General features: G+C 37.2%; 1 protein-coding gene across 1 annotated transcript in view; it reads left to right on the forward strand.

Annotated features, from left to right (window-relative positions):
- The window catches only part of LOC143052863 (peroxidasin homolog), a 32,719-nt gene extending 28,366 nt beyond the window's left edge, over nt 1-4,353 (forward strand). The window contains exons 10-13 of the mRNA XM_076226003.1: nt 1,365-1,497; nt 2,107-2,225; nt 3,064-3,226; nt 4,269-4,353. Of these exons, the coding sequence (XP_076082118.1) occupies nt 1,365-1,497; nt 2,107-2,225; nt 3,064-3,226; nt 4,269-4,291 (438 nt within the window). The 3' untranslated portion in view covers nt 4,292-4,353. The remainder of the gene's footprint in view (nt 1-1,364; nt 1,498-2,106; nt 2,226-3,063; nt 3,227-4,268) is intronic.
- Nucleotides 4,354-17,394: the final 13,041 nt, after the last annotated feature.

Here is a 17,394-nt window from a genome sequence, read left to right on the forward strand (position 1 = left end):
TGTTGAATAATAAAAAAAATAAAATAATAATAATTTTCAAAGGTACTAGGATTACAATTTAGTACGCCAGACGCGCGTTTCGTCTACATAAGACTCATCAGTAAGAATTGTCTTATACTTTGCCAAATTGAAGATTTTACTATATTTTTTCATAAATATGATAAAAGGTATGGGTCATTTCGCTATTTATCAAGGTATGTGTCGTTCAAAATTGCCAAATTGTGCTTAGATTGTTCATGAATAAAACATATTTGTGTGCATAATGAGAAATCAATGAGTCATAATCAAGATAATTTTAAAATAAATATGCAAAGATAGGTTTTATTATATATTTTAAAAAAAGAAAAAGAAAAAAATGGTGTCATCGAACTTGTTTTCTTGTTACACAAAAAATGAAAATTTTCCTTATATGTCCAGTTTAAAGTTTGCACTAAAAGAGTTTTTTCCCCTGAAATGGCTTATTTGAAAAATGTATTCCAAATGTTTGGTATTTGTTGAAAGTTTCGACAATGTTATGAATAACTAAAAAAAAACCAGTGTTACCAATAAATAGAAAATCTGTCTCCAAATTTGCAAAAGTAAAATAACAAACATACTCTAACTCCGATGATAATTCAAAACGGAAAATCCCTAATCATTTTAACAAAAACACAAAGCTGACACACATCAAACGAATGCCTAACAACTGTCATATTTCTGACTTGGTACATGCATTTAAATGTTATGTTTTTCCTATATATTGAAAACGATGTATGAACAAAACAAACAGACATAATAGGTAAAAATGTCAAATTAATTAAATGATATGATTGCAAAAACTCACATAGGGTGATATTTGTTTTTTCGAGAGTATCAATGTATACAATATCTTATTATTATAACAACTATTCTCTTATCAAAATGAATTAACTTACTTATTAAAGAAGAAATGTTTGAACAGTCGAAAATTGTATCTGCACAATATAACGACAATTGGTTGGGTATCATTTTTTCATTATTAAAATATCCAGAACATTTGTTAATTAAAAAAAAAAAAAAAAATAGAAAGTCAATTATCGTTATAAGACTCAGAATAAATAAGATGAATTTGGTTAAATCAAATAAATAATGACAATTCCGGTATGTAGCATTTATGTTTTCGATGATAGCTTAAGATGAAAATTTCGTTTGAAATATTAGAAATTAGGCTTAATAAACGTAAACGATAAGTATTTTGATCATTGTTAAAACACGGGGTTGTCTCTAACATGTACTGGTCGTATCTGCAATAATTAAGTGATAATTAAATTAAAAAAGATAAAGAAAAGTACAATTAATTAAATACAAATAGTTTCATTATTTGTCTTATAACTTTTGCACAATAGAAAATGTTGCAGTCTTCTCGAAATATCTTGAGTGTGCATAACGTGACTAATACTACTTCCGGATACTATACTTGTATAGCAACAAACGATGCTGGAACCAGTCAAGCAAACATTTTACTGAAAGTAATCTATGGTAGGATATTGATATATTTATTTTATTCTAAAAACATAATAATTACAATAAGGATTAAATATTAAAGTGTTTTTTTTTTATGTTGGAAGTTATCATCCTAAGTCTTAAATCCATACATATGTACCACAGAAAACAGGACAAACACTTTATTCAAAACCTACATAATTGTGTGACGTTTTCATTTACTTTGTTCGGTATCGCATTTCCCTTTTTAAATTTGATTTGTATTCTTTCAAAAGTGCATTATGCAACATATAATAAAAATTAGCCATTCACAATCATTTAATTGTTGAATAGTTGGATGAAACTGTGAAAACATAAACAGTTCTTAGGTCTATATGCTTAAAACAAAGATAATTGAAATTAAAGCTATATAACCAAAATGATCTGCAAAAAATAGCATATTACGTCTTACGCAAAATTTGCCGAAAAGTGTCTGATTCTTAGATTAACATGATTAAGATAAGTTCTTATGTTATCAACGTAGATTATGAAAAAAAAGTATTTCTTAAATCACTGACTCCTCTGACTACTGAGCTGATAACTATAACTTAATTTGAAATATTGCAGTCGGGGTTAATAACAAACATGTTTGATGTCATTTATCAGATCTTCCCAAAATTGTTACACCTCCAAAAACAGCTGTCATAATGACAGGACATTCACACAACTTTACATGTATCGCAACTGGACATCCATCACCATCAATCAAATGGTCTTTCAAGTCTGTAAGTATATTTATTGTTTAAACCCTTTTGATTCAACTTCCATTTGTCAAAAAAGACGTAGTATTCAATTTCATGTTTATGTCACGTTGAATTTGAAGACTTTTTTGTTCTTAAAATTTGTATGTAATACAAATAAGCTAATTCAATAATACATATTAATTCAATAAGAATTTACAGAGCAATCCGGTTTCTCAGTTTTATCTATAAATATGATAAAAAGTAGTTGACCTGGTATATTTTGCCTTTAACATGTTGACATAATAAATGTTTTGGATCTATGATATTCCACATACATTAACTAGGTAAAAAAAATACTTGTCTCATTTCCCTTTTGGTAGTCAAAACTGCAGGTTATTTAAGGTCAACGAAGATCACACAAAAAGTTATACAATGCTCATTTTCGCGGTAACCGTAATTTATATCGGTTCGACAGTGGTCAGGAATAAATATAAAGCCTGTCATTTAAGCTACTATATGTGAACACCATTTATTCTCGCTTGTTACAAAAGTCACAATAATCGAGACATAAAATTTTGCCTTTACAGCGACGGCGACAACGACATCATCATTTATTAAGTTTTCTACTCAGATAAGTTTGAAAGAAACTACTTGTATTATATAATTGAAGTTGTGGATGAAGCCACATGCCTATAAGGACAACATTTGTGATACCCTGTCCCCCGAAAACAAGGTCCAGTGATTTGAAGTAATAAGAAATGTTCAAAGCTAAGTACTCTGCTTACGTGAGACAGATAAGACCTTATTTACATTAGACAAAAAATAAAATTACAATGACATTATCTGCATCTAACTGTATTACGTCTATTCATGAATATAGTTTACACAACAGTCAACAACGCTTCCGTCCCATCAGCTTCATCAACAAGGTAGTCTATTGACATTATTTGCTATCAAGACACACGAATCTGGTACTCTCACTTGTACAGCTGAAAACGAATTTGGAAATGATACTGCTTCTATCTCAGTGATATTCAGAAATCGTAAGTATTTATCGTTTTCATATCTAACCATATTTAAAAGAACTTTTTTATACATCTATAACAGTGTTTCTCTTTCACGGAATTGTAGTTATATGGTCGCGTTTACATTTTAAGTTGTAAATGTTTGTTTGTGTCCAATTTTTTGTGTGTGCGTTTATTCGTATTGGTTTTGGTAGTTTTGTAACCAGGTTCAAAAGTAAAAAGAGATATCGAACACCGCGGCAAAAAACAAATCATAAAGTCCCTAATAAATGGCTTAATTTAAAACCCAATCCCATCGAACGGAAAAACAACAACTGTCATATGTCTGACTTGATACTGATATTTTTGTGTAGTATTTCATTATACATACAACAATAAATAATATTAAAAGAAACACATATGTCAACAAAGAAAACAAAAACGAAAGCACATTAGCAAAAACGAAGGACAATAATACGCTATCATACTATAGCACAATCGCACGTGCCACGACAAATGGATGTTACCAAAATTGATCTGCACAGAAAAGGTAATAATTTTCAAAAACACATACGAATGTAAATAAGATGTCACCTAGAATCAATACTTTAATACCATCGTTTACTGTTTGTAAAGTTGATACGAAATATTATTCAACAAGTATTGGTATTTTGCTGATGAACTTTTTAAGCAAAAGGACGAGGCATTCTATGACATAATCCTAGTTCATCAAATGTCAGCTCAGACACTGGTACATTCTAAAACGACCGAGTACAAATGCCGATTTTGAATTACGAAAAAGTTTTAAAATGTATATCCCATATGCTGGTGCAAGTGGTATTTAGCAATAATCAATACATATCGTCTCCTCTTTTGTCAAAGATGCTGGTACTAAGATTACCGTGAAGTCAAATTCGAGAAATGAGCCTTAACGCAAGGCAGAAGCTGTTTCTCTTTTGTCTTCAATATCAAGTTCTGTAGGATGAAATACATGTGTACGATTTTTACTCAAAATGTGTACGATTTTTACTCAAAATGTGTACGAATTGTTAATAATTCGTTTAATTTTCATTTATTTCAGCTAGCACCTCTGGTTTAGGGTAAGCGGTGAAAAGCATACATTGGAAGACATTAAATATATTGATATATATATATATCAATTCTAATTTTTGGTATTTGATTTAATCGTTTTTGTTTGTATTTTTGGTTTAATTTATAGTATTCCTTTTCCTATGGTTTTATTTAGTTACAATGTAAATAAATGTATTCACCGTAGCAGATATTTTAAAGAGGCTTTAGCTGTCAAATTCTTGTTAACCGATTTAACTCAAATAATCTTATATACTCATATATTCATAACTTGCTAAAACATAATCAAAAATAACAAAATGTCAGATGGTCATATAACACGGTATACACACACATACACATAGATATAAATAGATAGCAAACTCATGAATTAGGATTTGTCTTGGTTTGTTTGATTTCATATTTTAGAATTATAAAATATGTTGAGAATTTTTTTTATCTGAATGAGAATGAGTTTATGTAGATCGAATGGTGCAATCAAATAATTTATCCTTGTCTCACTTCTATTGTTGACATTTTTTAATTAGCTGTTAGTGACTTTGAACAAGCTGCCAGTAACTGCGAGTTCTCTCAGATCAGTACTTAGTATCTTTTTTCGTGTTAGGATATACAAGTACCCGGCTACGTCCACTCTTTGTTTTTGTGAGATGTTGTTCTTTTTTTATCCATCTGATGAGTTATAATAAAATTGAGAATGAAAATGGGGAATGTGTCAAAGAGACAACAACCCGACTTAAGAGCAGATAACAGCCGAAAGCCACCGATGGTTCTTCAATGTAGCGACAAACTCCCATACCCGGTGGCGTGCTTTAGCTATCCCCAAAACAAAAATGTAAAATAGTTCAGTTATAACGGACGGCATACTCAACTTTGAAATATGTAAAAGAAACTAAAATTTAAAATCATACAAAACTAACAAAGGCCAGATGCTCCTGACTTGAAACAGGCGCACAAAGGCGATCTTTTTCAACTGATTTAATAGTACGTTCTTGTGTTGTATTGTTTCATCGCTGTCCAAGGTTAGGGAAAGAGCTGAGATCCCGCTAACATGTTTAACATCGCAACATTCTGTTTATATGTATATGCCTGTCCCAAGTCCGGATCATGCTACATGTGTAATATAGTGGTTGTGGTTTGTTAATGTGTTACATGTTATGTGTTTCGTGAATTTTGTACATAAATTAGGCTATTAGTTTTCTTGTTTTACTTTTGTTACATGTGTCAATGAGTAGCTTTTTGTGGCTGACTATCTGGTATGGACTTTGTTCATTGTTGAAGTCGATACGGTGGCCTATAGTTGTAAATGTCCGTGTTATTTTGGTCGTTTGTGGACATTTGTGTTATTTGCAATCATGTCACGTTTTCTTTTTTTAATATTTTGTTTCTTTTAATAGCCGAGACACATAGTATATGCATGACCCATCTATTTCTAATGGGTTCAGTTAAAATTCACTTTGAAACGCATACTGATTGTTGTTTGTCATACCTTGTATTTCGTTTTTCGAAGAAAAAAAAATATTTGACTAAACGATTTTTGATAGTTTTGACTCCTCCTATTTGTTCTATTTGAGGCATATTATATGTTACTATATGACTTCCCATATATGATCGTCCATAAATGGTAGAACATGTTCAAGGACAAAAAAATAATAAAAAAAAAAATAATGCAAGATATAGTGAAAAATATTAACAAAAAACATGATAAACAAGACATAGGGAATACAGCAATTAAAATTAAAATCTTTTGCATCGATTTTGATAAAACAATTGTGTTATTAATTCACTTCCAACAATTTTATTCTGTTAATAATGACGGGAATGAAAAATATTTATTAAAATTTAATCTTAATAGACAAGTACATTTTAGGGGATCATCGTTTTCCAGATTTGATACTAACCATTTCAACGAAATTCGATTATAAAAAAAAACATTATACCAGAGCACGACCTGACCACTACTCTTTGTATCAAATACGTGGGGTCAAGTCCAATATTTTGAACGATCGAAAATTGAAATCGTGTTAAACATTCTAATCGAAACCAAGGACCAGGTAATAAAAATTCTCGACAAATTTAAACGGTAAAATGATCAAAATCTGTCTTTTAATGGCATTGTTTGATATTGAATTTTGTGTTTTGTTGTTAGCGCCATTAAGAGGCATATGTTTTGATATAGACATAACGGGAATAAGTCTTAATCGTTGATTTTCTATTATACAGTATAGACTGTTTTATTTTGTGGATATTTTGAGAATTCAAAAAATTATAGTCATATTTTGTCATCAGTGTTCATTTGTTGAGAACCTTCCTACACATGATTTTTAAATCAAAATCTTGCTACTGATAATACATGAAGGTCATGTTAAGTATACTCAAATTTAAAATTTGCCATCCATTAGTTATTGCACATTATAAATTCAACAATGTCCCGTATAAATGTTGTAATGCCCGGTTTGCTGTTGAACTATCGAATAGTACTGTGGTGCCGCTTATGTATACATAGAAGAACCAGTCCATATCTTACAGTATGCCAAGCAATACCTCTGGACGACTGACGTCACGAGGATTCACGAGGACGACAAAGAACGAATAAATTTTTAGCAAGTGAGGCGAACTCCACGAGGGCGCCTTTGCAGATTTGAAAACTTTTAATACTTGATTTTTTGTAAATTCATTACGTGCGCATTACCATAAATTTACATCAGATTGATTGTAGATTAAATTTCATCAAATTTGTACAGTTTAGCACGTATGAAATCTTCATATTTTATATTTTTCATCAGATAAGGTTAGGAACTTCCGGTTATCGCCATTAGGTCCTTCTTCACGGAAGTCATTTGTCTGCAAAACTCCATTGCGCAGACGCAAACCGGAAACAGTCTTCATTTCAGTAGATTGGTTTCGTATAATATTTTATACTGAACTTGGACTGATATTTTATATTAAAGAAGGTATATACACTCATAAATATTTATGAGCAACATATTATACACCGTATAATAAAGTACAGTGTGTCAGCTGAGTCTCTGTTCCAGTTCTGCCCTATTTTGTTGCCTGCATTTTTGAAATTGTAAAAGTAGTAGCTTTTATAAAAAAGCTGCATTGTTTATGTCTTGAGTCACACATAAAAGTTGTGATTTTGAGATTTATTTGCCTTGAGTAATTACTCAGTGCATATTGTCATATTGTTTTGAGTTGCATAATATTGTAATTTGAAATATTTAAGAATATTGTAATTTGAAATAAAGACAACATGTCAGGAATTGGGGATGATAATGAACTGAAGGAAAACATTGAAACAGAGGAGTTGATACATGATGACATATTCACAAAAGAACATATAGCTGATAATACTTTAACAGAACAAGCTGAAAATACCAAAATCTCATTGGAACAGCTATACCAAGAGTTTCAGGCGGATAGAAAAGCAAATGCAATAAGAGCTGTTGAGACTGAAAACAGAGTGAAACAAAGTGAGGATCGCATTGAACAGATTTTTCACGGTTTGTTAAATATTCAAGCCGAACAAAAAGAAGCAACAAAAATCAGTTCAGAAAACATAGTGGCAATATCCCAACAAGTGCAACGGTCAGAACAGAGAATTGACGAGAAGATTGATGCTAACGGTAAACGTTTGGAAGAGTTAACATCAGATAAGTTTAATGCCTTGGGAAGACGGCTAGACAAGATGGCTGCTGCTAATGATGAGGCAAGTACTGTGCAATTTAAGAGCGCATTTGAACACCCAGGTTCATTTCAGCAGATGGCATCAAGTGTTAGCACTTTGATTGACAAGAGGAATAAGGAAGTCAAGCTCCCTTCTATGGATACTCCTGTTAAACAGAAATCTGAAGCTATTCCGTATATTGCCAGTACTCCATTACTGCAAAATAAGCCTCCAACATTTGGTCTCTCACCAATTATGTCATTTGATCACACTACACAGCCTGAATCTAAGGCAGGTACAACTCCAGTATCGAGTGCCAAAGGTAATGTGTTAGGGCCCTCGGCTCTGCACAACACAGTGTTGTTTCAACAGTCTCAGGGCAAAGGTATGCCAGAAATTTTTGTTAGTGAGCAGGAGATTTATCATATGCAAGGTTCTTTGCCTTTACTGAGTGACAAGGGAAGCGTGCCAGGGCTCTCGGCTCTGCACGGGACAACCTCAGGTATGGTAACACAGCATCCATTCAAAGGCATTGAAGGAGCATCCACTGCATATAAACCCCAACATGACACAACTCCAGCAACGGCTACTTTTTCACCGTCCTATGTTGGTACGCCATATGTATCTCAGGGTATCAATGTTAGTACACCTTTACACGTTGCACCAGCTACAAGTAGCGAATCATATGCAGCGTCTTTAGTACAGAGTAGAACAGCTCTGTACCCTCATATAGGATCAATAATACAACAACCTCCGCCTGCGTTTATGACCCCTGTGATGACAACAGTCGCATCGACAGGCCTGTCACCAATGCAAATTGACACTAGCAGGTCATCAAGATCACGCACTAAAAAGCAAAAGGAAAGAAGTCACAGCTCTTCGTCAGACTCCTCTCTTGATAGGGAGTACTCTAGATGGCAGGAAAACTCTGGGGCGAGAGACAGGAGTAGAAGTCCCCAGCTTCCTAAAATGCAAGTTTTCACAGGAAGAGGTTTTCTTACGTGGGAAGCCTTTATCTATCAGTTTGAAAGAACAGCAGGATAGAGACAATGGGAAAATAGGAAGAAAGTTTGCCGACTATTGGACTGTCTAGCTGATGTGGCTTTAGAATATGCAAGAAAGGTCAACATCGATGATGACTATAAGGCTTTAAGGAAAGCACTGAAACAGCGTTTCAGCAAAAAGGACGAACCTGTATCAGCAAGACGTCAGTTGCAGTATGTGAGGCAGCAAGACAGTGACACACTGGAGGAGTTTGCTGAACGGGTCCATTTTATTGCAATGGATGGGTATGATAAATGTGACAATTCTGTCATTGATCAAATTGGCACAGAGGCATTCCTCAGAGGTTGCAAGGACAAGGAGGCTGCCCGTCACGTGATAGAAAGGAACCCAGAGTCCATCAATAAGGCGTTGAAAATCATGAAAACGTCCATAGCAAATCAGAAGGCTATTTATGGATCTAGAAGTCCAAATTTTGCTCACAGACAGGTCTCATTTGCTGATAGCGCTGGTAAATCACAGGACAAAGAAAGTGCTAGTACTGTTAATAGTCCATTGGAAAAGGAAGTAAGGAACTTGACTAAACTTGTGACCAAATTGACAGAGGTGATGCTTTCTTCTGATCAACATACACGTGGTAGGTCTCCGGAAAGATATACACCACCTAAGTACAATGCGTATCGATCACCTACACCACCTCCTAATCAAAGTTCATATAGTCCCCAACAAAGGTCATATAGTCCTCAACAGAGGTCATTTAGTCCTCAACGTCAACGTTCACCATCGCCACGTCCAAATTCTAGAAATCCAGGCTACTTTAAACAACGGTCTTCTTCACCTGGCGACAGAGCTTATCCTAGCTCTAATCCAACAACTGAGTCGTTAAATGCCAACGGGTCGAGCCGGTAGGCCAACACTCGACTCTTAAATCACATGGCCAAGGGAAAATACCACCCGACAAATCAGAACCGAGGCCCACGGCTTCGTCTGATATTGTTATAAGACGTACGATTGGGAAACGTTTGGCAGTAAGGGGAACAGTGTTTCAACAAAATGCAAGTATGATTGTTGATACAGCAGCTATGATTACACTCGTCAACGAGAAATTAATACCTGAGAATATAGAATGTTCCGAAACAGTGACGCTACGTTGTTTGGGCGAGCAACTAGTCATTGGCAAGATCATTAGGAACACACTCCTGAATATAGATGGGTTAGACATAAGATGGGACGTGTGCAGGGCACCAATTACAGATGATGTCATTCTAGGTCTAGATATCCTGGATACGCTTGGTGCAGTCATAAACCTCAGCACTCCATCACTTACAGTTAACAACAGAGTTATACCTGCATCATTCGTTACTGGATCTGATGATAGTGCTTCTCAACAAGTCTGTATTAGGCGTACAATCACAGTCCCGCCAAATTCAAAAATGATCCTTAGCATTGATACACATAGAGGATCTGAACAAGAGTTTATTTTGGAGCCATGCTCCCTTGCTAGTGGAGTTTTAGTTTCGCATGTTGTCGGAAAAGGCAAATCTTGCCCTGTAACTATTCTAAATGATGGGAATCGTTACATACGTATTAAAAAGGGTACACCGATAGGTCATTTAGAAGAGATTGACAGTATAATGGAGGAGACTTCGGAAGAAAGTGAAAATCGAACTCCAGATGTCCGTCGTGGCATCGTAGAAACACAAACCCAGGTGCCCACGGCACCAGGTTTAAGCCAAGAAAAATCGTCTACGTTGCCATCCCATTTAACAGACCTGTATGAACGTTCTATAAAGCATGTGATTAGTCAAGAAGATAAGTTAAAACTCAAGAAGTTATTAATCGAATACCAGGATGTATTTGCACAGCACGACCTAGATCTCGGTTGCCTTACAGCTGTCCGGCATAAAATAGATACAAAAGACCACGCTCCAGTTAAACACCGGATGCGAAGAACACCTCTTGGATTCCAAGATCTCGAACAGCAACACCTTGACAAGATGTTACAAGCAGGTGTAATTGAGCCATCATCTTCTGAATGGGCCTCAGCTCCAGTGCTGGTAAGAAAGAAAGATGGAACCGTGCGCTGGTGCATTGACTACAGAGCTTTAAATGACAGAACAATAAAAGATTGCTTCCCTATTCCTATTATTGAGGATTGCTTGGACTCACTCCAAGGCACCACCACGTTCTGTACATTGGACCTTGCCAGTGGCTATTATCAGATTGAGCTTGAGCCAGGAGACCGAAAGAAAACAGCATTCATTACAAGATATGGGTTGTTCGAGCACACCAGAATGGGAATGGGCCTTTGCAACGCTCCAGCAACATTTCAGCGGGCCATGCAACTCGTTTTAAGAGGACTTACTTGGACACAGGTGTTAGTTTATCTTGATGATGTCGTGGTTCTCGGTCGCAACTTCGAGGATGGTCTCATTAATTTGAGGGCTGCATTTGAAAGATTTAGACAGTATACCCTGAAGCTGAAACCGAAGAAATGCCAACTGTTTCAGCCCGAAGTTGAGTTTTTAGGAAAACTGGTGAGTGCTAATGGCATCTCCGTTTCTCCTTCTAAGATAGAAGCAGAGAAAAAGTGGCCAACTCCCAAGTCAAAGAAAGAACTCATGTCATACCTAGGGTTTGTCAATTACCACCGGGATCACCTGCACAACTATGCAGAAATGACTGCATGCCTATACGACCTTGCTCACCAAACAGGAGAAGTTGAATGGCAACAGTGTCACGAAAAGGCGTTCGAACAGTCAAAAACGGCGTTAATAAGTGCACCTTGCTTGACATATCCTAATGCCAATGATAAATTCATATTAGATACCGATGCATCTGACACCACCATAGGTGCAGTTTTATCACAATTACAAAATGGTAAAGAAAGGGTTATATGCTTTGCAAGCCATGTTCTCATGAAGCCTCAGCGTCGTTATTGTACAACAAGGAAAGAGTTACTGGCCGTTGTTAAGTTTTGTCGGCATTTCCGTCACTACTTACTTGGTAGACGTTTTATTTTACGCACTGATCATAACAGTTTGGTATGGCTGATGCGTTTCAAGCATATTGAAGGACAACTAGCGCGATGGTTGGAAGAATTGTCATCATTCGACATGGAGATCATCCATCGTCCAGGAAAGAAACATTGTAACGCTGATGGTCTAAGTCGCATCCCAGACGATGTTCCTGAATGTGACTGCTATCGGGCAGGACTTGATCCCAAAAAACTGCCATGTCATGGTTGCAAATATTGCCTACGAGCTCACGAACAGTGGAGTAGATTCGGAAATGACGTAGACGACGTGATTCCATTGGCTACTAAGTCAGTGATAGCATCAGTACGCACTGTTTCAGTAGTCGCTAAAAATGACAAGGACATGTCCACTGACCACGAGCCCACGGCTCTGGCAGGGGATTTTCACTCAGATCCATCACCAAATTTAGACGATACTCTACCATATGCTGATGGCAACCCATGTAGCAACTGGGCACCTGAATACCGACCTGAACAGTTAAAGATATTTCAGCAAGAAGACCCTGATTTGGCTCCAATATTAAAATGGATGGAGGAAGACGTCGAGCCAACACAGGCTGAACTACGTTTGCAAAGTAGGGCAACTAGGTCGCTTTGGTTGTGTAGACCTTGCTTTGTCATGTTTAACCATGTTCTATACTACAAATTCATAGGTTGTCCAGCACGCCAGGGTCTTTGTTTAGTTGTTCAATCAGAATTAAAAGGAGAGGTGCTTAAAAATTGTCATGACACCAAAACATCAGGACACTTGGGTCAGAAAAAAACGCTCGATAAGTTAAAGCAGGCTTTCCTGTGGTATAGCATGCGCAAAGATTGTGACGATTATGTTAGTACTTGCGCCACCTGTAGTCAAAATAAAAAGGCGCATGTGCAACCTAGAGCACCACTTGGGCAGTTCCACGCTGGGTATCCGATGGAGAGAGTACATCTTGATATTCTTGGACCTTTTAATACAAGTAATAGCGGCAATAATTATGTCTTGATGATGGTGGATCAGTTCACAAAATGGGTAGAGATGGCAGCGTTACCTGAACAGACTGCAAAGTTGATTGCTGCGAAATTTATTGTGCATTTTGTGGTGACATTTGGGTGTCCTTTGGAAATCCACACTGACCAAGGACGAAACTTCGACAGTGACTTATTTAAAACACTATGTGATGCCTTGGAAATTGCCAAAACCAGGACAACCCCGTATCATCCCTCATCAAATGGCCAGGTAGAGAGGTACAATACCATTGTATTGGCCATGATTAGATGTTTTATTGAGAAAAATTGTCGTAACTGGGACAGAGACTTGCCTTGTCTATGGCAATGCACTCCATGGTGAATAGGCAAACTGGATTTACGCCGAATCAAATGATGTTGGGTAGAGAGACTATCCAACCTGTTCATCTTCTCCTCGGCATGCCACAGTACGGTCAGAACAGAATGACCCCCAACGTTTGGGTAAAACATTTAGTCGGTAGGATGCAAAAGATTCACGAATTTGCAAGGCACAGTCTTCACACCTCGCAACTAAGACAAAAGCGGGATTATGACCTCAGAGTTGTTGAACATAAATATCAACCAGGCGATTTGGTGTACAAGGCAGACTCAACTACAAAAGTCGGGCAGAGCAGGAAGCTTAAATCACCATGGTGTGGACCGTTTCTTGTCGTGTCTAGTAGACCCCCATTGTACACTATCCGAGGAAGAAAGGGAGACTCAGTAGTGCACCATGACAAGTTGAAACTTTGCAACGACAGGGATATCCCGACTTGGATCAAAAGACTAAGGCATGCGTTATTCCAAGCTGAAAGTGAAATGGATGAGAGCTGGGATGATCTTGATGATACAATACCCTATGGTGTTGACTTTAATGTTCAGGGCATGTTCGATGCAAATCAGCCCACTTTTGATAGTGTTGTTTTACCCCAGTCATTAGGTGACCCGTCCTATACCCATACTCCGTTGACACAAGAACTGGAACAGGGGCCCCAGTGTGATACAGTTACCGCTTTAGATGCTACTAATAATAGCATTGATGAACCTCAAAATTTAGACCTGGGGGAAATTTCAAGTTCAGATAACGGTTTCAATGGGGACATTGTAGATGCCGAACTCAGCAGCACAGATGACGAGAAGAGGCCCTCGGCCTCTCTGTCTTCTGAGCACACATCAAGGTATGGTAGGCCAATCAGATGCCCACTACGATACCAAACGTAATAGATATTGTGTGGGATAATATCATATGTATATATGTATATATTTATTTTTTGCGTGTTCGTACTTAGTAATAAATGTGCATAATTTTCGCTATTGTATTTCTAATCATGTTATGTTTTGATTTCCTCTCATTCTAGGATGGAAGAGGGGTCTCGTTCAGACCAAGATGTGTTGTCACTGAGTCCACACAGCGAGTGGCATGAAAGTAAGTCCGATTGTACCGATCTTGACGTGGCAGATCTAATGGTTATAGATGAAGTAGGGCCAGATGAAGACGTATGTCCAGATGAAGAAGTAGGTCCAGCTGAAGAAGTAGGTCCAGATTACCAGACTGCTGGTGTAGTTTCTGGGGCCCTAGGTCCTGTTGAGACACACAGCAGTGTTGGTGTAGATACTAGTATTGGTATATACCATAGTGAGATCGATGAGGAGAGAAGCGGTGCGGTAGCAGTCTCGAAAAACAGATTACGACAGTGTCCAATATGTGGGATGGTGTCCAGGGAAAAGACACGCCGTCATGTCCTCAAGAGACACCTTCCATGGTTTTGGTCGGGTGATACTGCCTGTTGGGATTGCTGTGAGCAGGAAATCCAGGCATCTTCTCTAGCCAGGAGACACACAGAGGAACATAGGATTGGTTGTTTCTTTGATGAAGAACACCTTCATTTGTGGTGCCAGTTGGTGAGTGGCTCTCTTCACCTTGTTAAATCGTGGTTTGGCTTAACAGATCTCGAAGGCTTGTTACAGTATGTACTTGACCGGCAATTACACGAAACAGTCACCAGTGGTTTCAGTGACCAAGAGCAACAGCTACTGGTGTTCTATGCACAGAACTATAGTCCTGACCGCCTGTCGCACATCAGTGCTAACCCTCCCAACCATGTCATCAGTCTGACCAACTGGGAGATTATGACTAGCCTATTACGCAGAGTAGGACCTGCTCAACAACAGTCTCTGTTATCCTGTGATAAATTTGTTACTTACGAGGGTGCATGGATTGTGGACACTGTACCAGTACTTCTAGAGCCATTTGTCTTTGTAGACAGTCATTTTCATTTAGATTTAATCCTCAAGAGACTACATTTTAACACATTTTTACATATGAGCTCACGAATATCTCCGGCTGAGCATAACAACACCTTTTACTACGGAGTTGCCAACTATGTATTCCCAGAACATTGGGACAGCTGGTCAGTACAAGTTGGAGCTGCAAAGTCAGTGTATGTATCATTCGGAATACATCCCCATATTGCTGCCAGAGGAGTCAGTCACAAGCAACTTGAGGACTTGGACCACCTGTTGGGAAACTACAAGTGCGTAGCAGTCGGCGAAATAGGCCTTGACTTCACAACCAGGTGCGGATGCAAGCGATGTCACACTCCACAGCAATGTCAACAGCGAATGCGGGACTGTCAGGAAAAGGCCTTGTTGGAGATGCTGCAGATCGCACAACGTAGACAGTTGCCTGTCATCTTGCACTGTCGTGATAGAGGTAGTGGTGATGCTGCAGCCCGTGTATTGGCCATCATTCGCAGGGGTTTAGCTGAATTGCACTATCATCGCCATTGCTTTGATGGTAGTATTGAGGAATTGAGAGAATGGCAAAGCCTTCCTAATGTTGTGTTTGGAATCACGGGCAAGTTTCTAAAGGACACGAACACAAACAGTGATGCGATCTCAGGGATCTTACCACATCAGTTAATCCTTGAGTCCGATGCCCCGTTTCTTTCGCCAAGGTCATGTTGTGAGGTGAACCATCCCTGGAATTTGATAGATGTTGCTTTGGCAGTGAGTCAGCGCAGAAACATTCCGTTGAACATTTTAAACTGGATGGCTAATGATAATGCCCTCCGATTCTACGGTATCCCAAAGTTAAGACAAGAGCCAGCTAGCTGGGGCCCTAGGCCTCGTTAGCAATTTTTCAATAATAGAGATTTTGATGGATTCTGTAAATAGTTATATCAGTACCAGGAAGGTTCCGATATATGTATATGCGTTTCTTTTGATATGGATGACTTTGAGTTTCTTAATCAACTCAATATTTTATACAGGAACTGATTTTCATACAGAGTGTTTTTATTTGCATCTCTAACTATTACCCGCAACATCAGAGAGTTATGAACTAGCGTTAAATTCTTGGCTGTATTTTATCTTGTTTTTAGGTTTATTTTTAGTTTAAATATGTGACTGATTCTACATGAAGGGGACGGATGTGGTGCCGCTTATGTATACATAGAAGAACCAGTCCATATCTTACAGTATGCCAAGCAACACCTCTGGACGACTGACGTCACGAGGATTCTCTTCTACTTCCGTTTACTGTATTAACCACATGTATTATTATATTGCTGTCTACTATTTCATCAGATATACAGAGATTTACAGATATTAAAGGTATTCTGTTTATTACACATACACTTTACTTATTTGTACCATATCGGCACAACAGTACTTTTACTAAGGTTTGTATTGCAATCAAGATTACCCTCAATTAAAGATAGACTCTTGGATTTAAGAGCTAATATAGGATGAATGGATCATATTAACCGAAGGGAACATATGATATAAGCCCAACGAAAAAATATAAACAAGTCTAAATTGAAAACTACGTTCAAACCTATGATTGCGTTGGATAAAAACAGCAATTTGTATACGTGTGCATGTAAAACAAATTTCGTTGTAGAAGGGTCTAAATACAGCACAAACAACATTTTCCAAAAGACCAAAAAGATGAAAAAGTATATTTAAACAAAACGCATTTGACTAACAGGTCGAACAACTGATGTTTTTAAACCCTGTTGACTGCCAGTTGCGATTGCCAAAAAAAATTGATCACGAGATGTAACAAAATGAATCTTCATATAAATTTAATACTTAACAGAAAACGATAAACTTGTGGCCAAAATTTTATGCCACAAACACAAGGTGTTAATATTTTTTTTGTTCACCAGATCTAGATTTCGACAATATATGTATCTTCAGTGATGTTAGGGATCGAAACGGTATTTCGAAGGCCATATAATTTACCCTCAATTTCAGATAGACTCTTGAATTTTAAGAGTATATATAGGATTAACGGATCATATAAACCGGAGGGAAAATATGATACAAGCCCAAACAAAAAATATATATGAGTCTAAATTGGAAACTACGTTCAAACCTATGATTGCGTTGGATAAAAACCGCAATTTTTATACGTGTGCATGT

This window comes from Mytilus galloprovincialis, chromosome 11, assembly GCF_965363235.1.
Source record: "Mytilus galloprovincialis chromosome 11, xbMytGall1.hap1.1, whole genome shotgun sequence".
Taxonomy (NCBI): domain Eukaryota; kingdom Metazoa; phylum Mollusca; class Bivalvia; order Mytilida; family Mytilidae; genus Mytilus; species Mytilus galloprovincialis.